General features: G+C 42.4%; 1 protein-coding gene across 1 annotated transcript in view; it reads left to right on the top strand.

Annotated features, from left to right (window-relative positions):
* PLB1 (phospholipase B1) overlaps positions 1-10,406 on the top strand; it is a 115,410-nt gene that overhangs the window by 23,594 nt on the left and 81,410 nt on the right. The window contains exon 14 of the mRNA XM_026649579.1: positions 2,701-2,793. Within this exon, the coding sequence (XP_026505364.1) occupies positions 2,701-2,793 (93 nt within the window). The remainder of the gene's footprint in view (positions 1-2,700; positions 2,794-10,406) is intronic.

The raw sequence follows: 10,406 nt of genomic DNA, 5'->3' as shown, positions 1-10,406 counted from the left end.
TCCCCAGCCTGTAGCGGTGCATGGGATTCTTCCTTCCTAAGTACAGGGCCCTGCACTTATCCTTGTTGAACCTCATCAGATTTTTTTTTTTTTTGGCCCAATCCTCCAATTTGTCTAGGTCACTCTGGACTGTATCCCTACCCTCCAGCATATCTCCCTCTCTCCCCCAGCTTAGTGTCATCTGCAAACTTGCTGAGGGTGCAATTCATCCCATCATCCAGATAATTAATAAAGATGTTGAACAAAACTGGCCCCAGGACCGACCCCTGGGGCACTCCGCTTGATGGTGGCTGCCAACTAGACATTGAGCCGTGGATTACTACCCATTGAGCCCAACAATCTAGCCAGCTTTCTATCCACCTTATTATAGTCCATTCATCCGATCCATACTTCTTTAACTTGCTGGCAAGAATACTGTGGGAGACTGTATCAAAAGCTTTGCTAAAGTCAAGATATATCACGTCCACCGTTTTCCCCATATCCACAGAGCCAGTTATCTCATCATAGAAGGCAATCAGGTTGGTCAGACATGACTTGCCCTTGGTGAATCCATGTTGACTGTCTCTGATCACTTTCCTCTCCTCCAAGTGCTTCAAAATGGATTCCTTGAGGACCTGCTCCATGATTTTGCCAGGGACTGAAGTGAAGCTGACCGGTCTGTAGTTCCCCAGGCTCTCTTTCTTCCCTCTTAAATATGAGCACTATATTTGCCTTTTTCCAATTGTCCGGGACCTCCCCCGATCGCCACGAATTTTCAAAGATAATAGCCTATGGCTCTGTAATCACATTAGCCAACTCCCTCAGCACCCTTGGATGCATTAGATATGGATCCATGGACTTGTGCATGTCCAGCTTTTCTAAAAAGTCCTTTACCTGTTCTTTCACCACTGAGGGCTGCTCACCTCCTCCCCATACTGTGTTGCACAGTGCAGCAGTCTGGGAACCCCCAACTCTCTAAGCCCACCTTGCCTCAGTGGCTACTGCCAGTCATTATCCAGCCCCCTTTCCCTGGGGCAGACTGCAGTCTGTAATAGCCACTCATCACTGGCAAGGGGGTTGGACCAGCTGAGGATAGACGACCTCATTAATCTGCATCAGAATTAGTCTCTCCAGGACTTTGTAGGTATCACGCAGCAGAGACAGCGGTCGGTAGCCCTTGGGGCCTGCCAGTGATTTCCCTGGCTTGGGAACAACTAGGATCTTTGCTCTGCACTGAATTTTTGGGAAGCTGCAATCCTAAGTCCAATGATCAGAAACTGAAGCAGCCAACTTTTGATGATTTGGCCCGAGGTGAGAGACAAACTCATTGTGGATGTTATCTGGACCAGGAGTTGATGTACAGTCCGGTCATGCTCTTGACTGGTAAAAGCAGCCATCGGGTTCATGTCCACTCCCAGAGACTGCCATCTCTCAGCAACCAACCATCATTTTAACTGCACAGCTGAAGGCTTTATCTCAGTTAGGAGCTCTGCCATTGGCCACTAGCTGGGATGCAATGGAGTTTTCTGTGATTGGCTATTCTCTTTTGTCCAGACTATAATCTCCATTCAGTCTTCTAATAATTTGCCAGGCTTTTGACCACAATGCATGAAGTTCAGCTTGGAAACAGTTTCTTTCTATTGCTATTGCCTGGTTTGATCTAGAAGGTGAAAAAGGTCTCCACTTTTATAACCTTGTGTTTGTTCTTGGGGGATTTAAATTTCTGATATAGTCTGGCTGCATCAGATGACCATCTAGGAATAACTTGTTGACGGAATCCCTGAAGTATAGATTTCATTGCAGCAGATAGAACTTTATCGCAGAAAGGTTAGTAATAGGGAGGCTGTGGAATTCCTGTCATTGTAGGTTTTTTAAGAATAGATTAAATAAACACCTGTCAGGGATGGCCTAGATATATTTAGTCTGCCTCCTTGTGGGAAGGATGGACTTACTAGATGACCTCTTGAGGTCCCTTCCAACTCTACATTTTTATGATTCTACCACTGGAATTTGTGGTCTGTTGCTGTCTAGTTTTTAAATTTTCAGTCATTTTCAGTTCTTTGACCCACATAATTTTAAGAATTACACTGCAACAGCACAGGCTTTCAACTACTAGCTGTTTTTAAATGTAAAGCTATATTGCACTTGGTTTCTTCATTTGCTTTGATATACAACAGAGCTGCCGAGACCTGCAGGATGTTGTGCATGAGCTACTAAAGTCTTTCAAACACTGTGGCTTTTACTTGAAAAATATTGTACTATATGTGCTATCAAAAGGTCACAATCAAGTTCTTTAGGCCAGTGCTTTTAAAATACCCTTAAACATCAGCTTAGAGAAATAGCTCTTTTTTCCAAACCAGGCTCTGTTAATCCTATTAGCATATTCTTCCTCAACCTGCACATGTGACTCTCGCTATCACTACCTGCTTTGCAGTTACTCTGGTCTTCCTGCTATATCATGGAATGTATTGCCCTTTCAGAGCTGCCTCCTAGTACTGAGTACATCAGTCACGTCTCAGAACACTGTCCTGTTCTGTCTCTACTCAGAGGCTGCAGTGGAGGTCAGCTTCTTGTGCATGTCTGCTTGTTCAGATTATTTTAAAAATGTTTTTTTCCAGTGCTGAGTATCATTTTCTCCTCCAAGCATTGGTTCTAGGCCTTATGCATAAATGAGGTAGTGCTATTGCACCATGTCATATTCTAAAATGCTTTCTCTTCCAGGGCTGGCAGGTTAATGGCACTTCCATACCGACGCCAGAAGAAATCACTGAAGAGGAGTGCTCTGCCTTGGGCGTGGGTCTCTGGAACAACATGGTAAGAAGTGTTGAAGATGTTAGGGCTGATTAGGCTTAGCACAAATGCCTGGAACCTCAAAGCCAGCCAGTCCTTAAGTAGGGAGGGTTCTGTCATTAGCCGTACTGCGAGGAATGGGGGAAGCTGATGAAAGCTCCCTCATAGCTACCACCCTCAGACAGGTAGGGAAACTACCCTATATTTAAAGGTGTAGTACAGAGTCCAGACTGACCTCTCCTTCCAGTTACAAAGCTATGTACACTGCAGTAAGCATTTTGAAAAGTCCCTGAGATGTCCTCCTTTCAACAACAGAGTCTCCTAAATATGGGGCAGGCACAAAGACACAGAAGGGTACAGAAAAGTAAAGAAAAATCCCTTGTGTTGGTGAGCCTGGCTTCTCTCACAGGGTCACAGCTCAGCTACACAGCATTCCATTCAGGAGAATGCATCCGGGTCTTGGCCTGGCCTTCCAGTTCCTAAACGAATGTTATAACAGTTATAACATTACAGCACTGAGCATAATGGGGTCCTAATCCGTTACTGAGGCTCTTACGTACCACAGCAGTACAAATAATAATATACCGTTTTGCCAAAATGTTCCTATTTTGAGTTGGATGGTTGGTCTGGAGGCTCCTCCATTTCTGCCTCAAGGCTTGCATTGGATCCAGGACAGATAGACTCCTTACAGCTGCGGAAGGCTGAAAATGTCTCTCTCTGGGGACTGGTGCTTCAAAGAAACACGGACACTCCTAACCCCAGAGCATAAGAGCCAAAAGGCAATTCGCATTCACAAACTTTGTGCATGTAATTGAATATGGGCAGAGCTCTAGGTACTTCCACCTCCAGCTAGGTGAGTGAGTGCAAATCCATGAGTGATAGGGACAGAGCACTCTGATTTGTGACCGTGGTTAATTTAACTGGGGGCAAAATTTCAGACACTTTTTTTTTTTTGCACCTGTCTAAAGTGAAATCTGGTCCCAGTGTTTTGAAAATGCTCCCTTTAGTGTATTTGCTGTTTTAGATGTATCTGCTCTGTTACCAGAATTTCAGTTTAAGGCATTTCCCCCCTTTTTATTTAGAAATTTGCCTCTTCCTTCAAAATTTTCCAAAATTTTGGTGATGCCAGCAGCCGCATTTCAACACACATATATATTTTTTTAAAGGATTAAATTAAAGTAAATAAATAAATGGTGGTTAGTGGAGCTATATTAAAGAAAACTACAGGGATTCGTTTTTTCTTTTTTTTTTTTTGTGGAGCAGATATTTATGAATGAACCAGATGCTGGCATCTAAAATTAAAAATGTTGTAGAATTTTTTTTTTCTAAACTAAGGGCTGGGGGAAAGCCAACAGATGCAGAGGAGCACACGGTTCAGGTAGAGACATCCCCTAGGGATGAATTTATTAACCGGGGAGCTCTATAGCTTAGTAAAAAGGATAGGAAAGAAGTTGGTAAAGTACAGGTAGGAACTAGTGAAGAACAGTCAAACATAAGAGTCTCATTTAAATATAACACATGAAGGCAAGCAACTGAATATTGACAAAATGTACAAGTGCTTATATACAAAGACTAGAAGTCTAAATACTAAGATGGGTGAACTAGCGTGACTGGCATTAAAGAACAATATTGATATAACAGGCATTGTGGAAACTTGGTGGAATGAGGATAATCAGTGGGACATGGTACTACCAGGTTGCAATATATATGAGAATGACAGAGTAGGTCGTGCTGGTGGGGGAGTGGCACTATGTGAAACAAAACCTAAGTAAAAATCTTAAATAAATCAAACTGTACCATAGAATCTCTATGGATAGAAATTCAGTGCTGGAACAATAAGAGTATAGAAGTAGGAATTTATACTGACCACCTGCCTGACTGTAAAATGCTCAGGGCGATTAGAGAGGGTACAAAGGCAGAAAATGCAGTAATAATGGGGGATTTCAATTATCCGCATATTGACAGGGTATGGATAACCTAAGGAAGGGATGCAGAGATAAAATTTCTAGACACCATAAATGAATACTTCTTGAGCAGCTTATCATGGGTGCAACAAGGGGAGAGGCAATATCTTAACAGAGGCTCAAACTAACTGTATACCACAAATAAACAAAACAAAGAACCAAAAAAAAAAAAAAAAAAGCAGCATAACTAAAAAGCAGAAAAAAAAAGGCAGTTAGAAGCAAAAAAGCAACCTTCAACAATAGAAAGGAGTATAGATTCTGGCAAGTTTAGTGTAAAAGTATAACTAGGTAGGCCAAGATGGGTGAACTAGAGTGCCTAGTATTAAATGAGGATATTGATATAATAGGCATCACAGAAACCTGGTGGAATGAGGATAATCAATGGGACTCAGTAATACCAGGGTACAAAATATATCGGAAGGTCAGAACAGGACGTGCTGGTGGGGGTGTGGCACTATATGTGAAAGAAAGCGTAGAATCAAATGAAGTAAAAATCTTAAATGAACTAAATTGTACTATAGAATCTCTATGGATAGTAATTCCATGCTTGAAGAATAAGAATATAGCAGTAGGGATATATTACAGACCACCTGACCAGGATGGTGTTAGTGACTCTGAAATACTCAGGGAGATTAGAGAGGCTATTAAAATAAAAAACTCAATAATAATAATTAATAATGGGGGATTTCAACTATCCCCATATTGACTGGGTACATATAACCTCAGGAAGGGATGCTGAGATAAAGTTTCTTGACACCTTAAATGACTGCTTCTTGGAGCAGCTAGTCCTGAAACCCATGAGAGGAGAGGCAATTCTTGATTTAGTCCTAAGTGGAGCACAGGATCAGGTCCAAGAGGTGAATATAGTTGGACCGCTTGGTAATAGCGACCATAATATAATTAAATTTAACATCCCTGTGGCGGGGAAAACTCCACATCGGCCCAACACTGTAGCATTTAATTTCAGAAAGGGGAACTACACAAAAATGAGGTTAGTGAAACAGAAATTAAAAGGTACAGTAGCAAAAGTAAAATCCCTGCAAGCTGCATGGAAACTTTTTAAAGACACTATAAAGGAGGCTCAACTTAAATGTATACCCCAATTTAAAAAACATAGTAAGAGAACCAAAAAAGAGCCACTGTGGTTAAACAACAAAGTAAAAGAAGCAGTGAGAGGCAAAAAGGCATCCTTTAAAAAGTGGAAGATAAATCCTAATGAGGAAAATAGAAAAGAGCATAAACTCTGGCAAATGAAGTGTAAAAATACAATTAGAAAGACCAAAAAAGAATTTGAAGAACAGCTAGCCAAAATCTCCAAAAGTAATAGCAAACATTTTTTTAAATACATCAGAAGCAGAAACCTGCTAAATAACCAGTGGGACCACTGGATGATTGAGCTGCTAAAGGAGCACTCAAAGATAAGGTCATTGCAGAGAAACTAAATGAATTCTTTGCATCGGTCTTCACTGTTGAGGATGTGAGAGAGATCCCCAAACCTGAGCCATTCCTTTTGGGTGAAAAATCTGAGGAACTGTCCCAAATTGAGGTGTCATTAGAGGAGGTTTTGGAACAAATTGATAAACTAAACAGTAATATGTCTCCAGGACCTGATGGTATTCACCCAAGAGTTCTGAAGGAACTCAAATGTGAAATTGCAGAACTACTAACTGTCATCTGTAACCTATCATTTAAATCAGCTTCTGTATCAAATGACTGGAGGATAGCTAATGTGCCACCAATTTTTAAAAAGGGCTCCAGAGGTGACCCTGGCAACTACAGGCCAGTAAGCCTCACTTCAGTACCAGGCAAATTGGTTGAAACTATAGTAAAGAACAAAATTGTCAGACATATAGATGAACATAAATTGTTGGGAAATAGTCAACATGGTTTTTGTAAGGGGAAATCATGCCTCACCAATCTACTAGAATTCTTTGAGGGGGTCAACAAGCATGCGAACAAAGGAGATCCAGTGGATATAGTATATTTAGATTTTCAGAAAGCCTTTGACAAGGTCCCTCACCAAAGGCTCTGAAGCAAAATAAGCAGTCATGGATAAGAGGGAAGGTTCTCTCATGGATTGGTAACTGGTTAAAAGATAGGAAACAATAGACAGAGGTCTATTAAAATCATGAGTGGTATAGAGAAAGTAAATAAGGAAGTGTTATTTATTCCTTCTCATAATACAAGAACAAAGGGCCACCAAATGAAATTAATAGGTAGCAGGTTTAAAACAAACACAAGAAAGTATTTTTTCACGCAACGCACTGTCAACCTCTGGAACTCCTTGCCAGAGGGTGTTGTGAAGGCCGATACTATAACGGGGTTCAAAAGGGAGCTAGATACATTCATGGAAGATAGGTTCATCAATGGCTATTAGCCAGGATGGGCAGGAATGGTGTCCCTAGCCTCTGTTTGCCAGAACCTGGGATTGGGTGACAGGGCATGGAGCACTTGATGATAACCTGTATGTTCATTCCCTTTGGGGCACCTGCCATTGGCCACTGTCAGAGGACAGAATACTGGGCTTGATGGACCTTTGGTCTGACCCAGTATGGCCATTCTTATGTTCTTAAGAAAGAATTTGAAGAACAACTAGCTTAGGACTCAAAAATTAACAGCAAATTTGTTTAAGTACATCAGAAGCAGGAAGCCTGCCAAACAATCAATGGGGCCAATGGATGATCAAGGTGCTAAAGGAGCACTCAAAGAAGAAAAGGCTGTTGGGGAGAAGCTAAATGAATTCTTTGCATTGGTCTTCTCTGTAGAGGATACAGGGGAGATTCCCATTCCTGAGCCATTCTTTTTAGGTAACAAATCTGAGGAACTATCCCAGATTGAGGTGTCAATAGAGGAGGTTTTTGAATAAATTCATAAATTAAACAATAAATAACAAGGTCCATACTGATTTATACCTGCCTCTGGAGATTTCCATTACTTGCATCTGAAGAAGTGAGGTTCTTACCCACGAAAGCTTATGCTCCCAACACTTCTGTTAGTCTTAAAGGTGCCACAGGACCCTCTGTTGCTTTTTACAGATTCAGATTAACACGGCTACCCCTCTGATACTTCAGGTCCAGATGGTATTCACCCAAGAGTTCTGAAGGAACTCAAATATGAAATTGCAAATCTAACTGTGGTATGTAACCTATCGCTTAAATCAGCCTCTGTACCAAGTTACACCCTTTTTTTAAAAAAAATCCGGAGGTGATCCTGGGAATTACAGCCAATAAACCTAATTTCAGTACCAGGCTAATTGGTTGAAACTATAGTAAAGAACAGAATTATCAGACACATAGGGCTGGTCTACACTGCCGCGCTAGTTCGGCGGCTGGGGATCGAAGTTCCGAGTTCGATTTATCGCGTCTGGTCTGGACGCGATAAATCGAACCAGGAAGTGATCCCCGTCGACTGCGGTACTCCAGCTCAACGAGAGGAGTACCGCGGAGTCGACGGGGAGCCTGCCTGCCGCGTGTGGACCGCATCTGAACCGCGGTAAGTTCGAAGTAAGGTATGTCGAATTCAGCTACGTTATTCACGTAGCTGAATTTGCGTACCTTACTTCGACTTGGGGGGTAAGTGTAGACCAAGCCATAGATGAACATGATATGTTGGTGAACAGTCAAAATGGCATTTGTAAAGGGAAATCATGCCTCATCAGTCTATTAGAATGTCAACAAACATGTGGACAAGGGGGATACAATGTACTTGGACTTTCAGAAAGCCTTTGACAAGGTCCCTCATCAAAGGCTCTGAAGCAAAATAAGAAGTCATGGAATAAGAGGGAAGGTCCTCTCATGGATTAGTAACTGGTTAAAAGACAGGAAACAAAGGGTAGGAATATATGGTCAGTTTTCACAATGGAGAGAGGGCTGGGTCCCCCAAGATTCTGTACTGAGACCTGTGCTATTCAAAATACTCATAAAATGATCTGAACAAGGGGGTGAACAGTGAGGTGGCAAAATGTGCAGATAGTTAAGTCCAAAGCTGACTGCAAAGAGTTACAAAGGGATCTCACTAAACTGGATGACTGAACGACTAAAGACAGATGAAATTCAATGTTGATAAATGCAAAGTAGTGCACTTTCAAAAAATAATACCCAGTATACATACAAAATAATAGGGGCTAAATTAGCTGTTCCTACTCATGAAAACATCATCAGGGCTAGTGCTCTGAGAACACCCGCTCAATGTGCAGCAGCTCTCATCAAAGCTAACAGAATTTTAGGAACCAGTAGCAACGGGATAGATAATAAAACAGAAATATCATAATGCCACTATATAAATCCATGGTATGTCCACACCGTGAATGCAGTTCTGGTCAGCCCATCTCAAAAACAATATATTAGAATTGGCAGAGGTGCAGAGAAGGTGCAACGAAAATGATTAGGGGTATGGAACAGCTTCCATATGAGGAGAGATTAAAAAGATTGGTATTATTCTGCTTAAAATAGAGATGACTAAGGGGCAATATGATAGATGGTTTTGAGCAAGTGAATAGGGCAGTGTTATTTACTCCCGCACATAATACAAGAACTAAGGGTTCATGAAGGATAGGTTCACCAATGGCTATTAGCCGAGAGGGTCAGGGACGCTACCCTATGCTTTGGGATTCCTTAAACCTCCAACTGCCAGAAGCCGGGCGTGAAATACAGATAATTGGAAACTGCCCTATTCTGTGCTTTCCCTCTGAAGCATTTGGCATCAGCTACTGTCAGAGACAGGTTATTGGGCTAGATGGACCATTGGTCTGACCCAGTATGGCTGTTTTTATGTTCTTATTTATCAAAGCATCTGCAGTTCCCATTTTAGGGCAGGTGATGCAGCTAAAAACAAAATCCAGTGAGCAGTTCAGTAAACACAATTTAAGAATAAATCCTTGCAGATCTTTAGTTTTAATTTCTGTCACTTACTGGCAGCTGGAGGGTTAAAAACTAATTGTAATTAAGGCTAAGTTTTTGTCATGGTTATTTTTAGTAAAAGTCACGGACCAGTCACAGGCAGTAAAAAAAATTCATGGAAGCCATGACCGGTCCCTGACTTTTACTAAAAATATCCCTGACAAAAGGGGTTGGCGGGTTCAGCACCCACTGCTGCTGGGGCTTCTGGGTCCTCCACTGCTGCAGTGCATGGGAGCTCTGGGGTCCCCCTGCCCACAGGGCAGCTGGGCAGCTGCAGGGGGTCCCCCCTCCACCCACTGTAGCTAGGCACTGCAAGGAGTCCCCCTGCCCACTGCAGTTGGAGAGTTGTGGGGTCCCCCCGCCAGGGCAGGGGCTGGGAGCTGCGGGGGACGGGGTGCTGGCTGGGAGCTCCAGCCCCGGGGCAGAAAATGTCACGGAGAGCAATAGAAGTCACAGATTCCATGACCTCCATGAGCTCCATGTCATAATCATAGCTTTAATCGTTATCAAGGCTGTAACCTTGGAACAAAAGGGCTGCCTCTGTTATCCATGAACACTCATTTGGATAACGTCAAAGTTCATGTCTCAACTCTTCTTTTACTGCAAGGCAGATGCCATGATAAGATATGTCGTGCGCCTCTGTCATTGTGTTTGGCTCAGTTCCACTAGCTAAATTAATACGAGGAGGACTGGAAGCCAATTTTAGCACTGTCACACAGTCTGCCTGTGAGATCAGGCAAGTCACTTAACTTACCTGTGCCTCAGGTTCCCCACC

This window comes from Terrapene carolina, unplaced genomic scaffold, assembly GCF_002925995.2.
Source record: "Terrapene carolina triunguis isolate 2854851 unplaced genomic scaffold, T_m_triunguis-2.0 Scaffold85, whole genome shotgun sequence".
Classification (NCBI taxonomy): Eukaryota; Metazoa; Chordata; order Testudines; family Emydidae; genus Terrapene; species Terrapene triunguis.
Note: the sequence above shows the minus strand (reverse complement) of the source record. Positions and strands in the feature narration are given on the sequence as shown.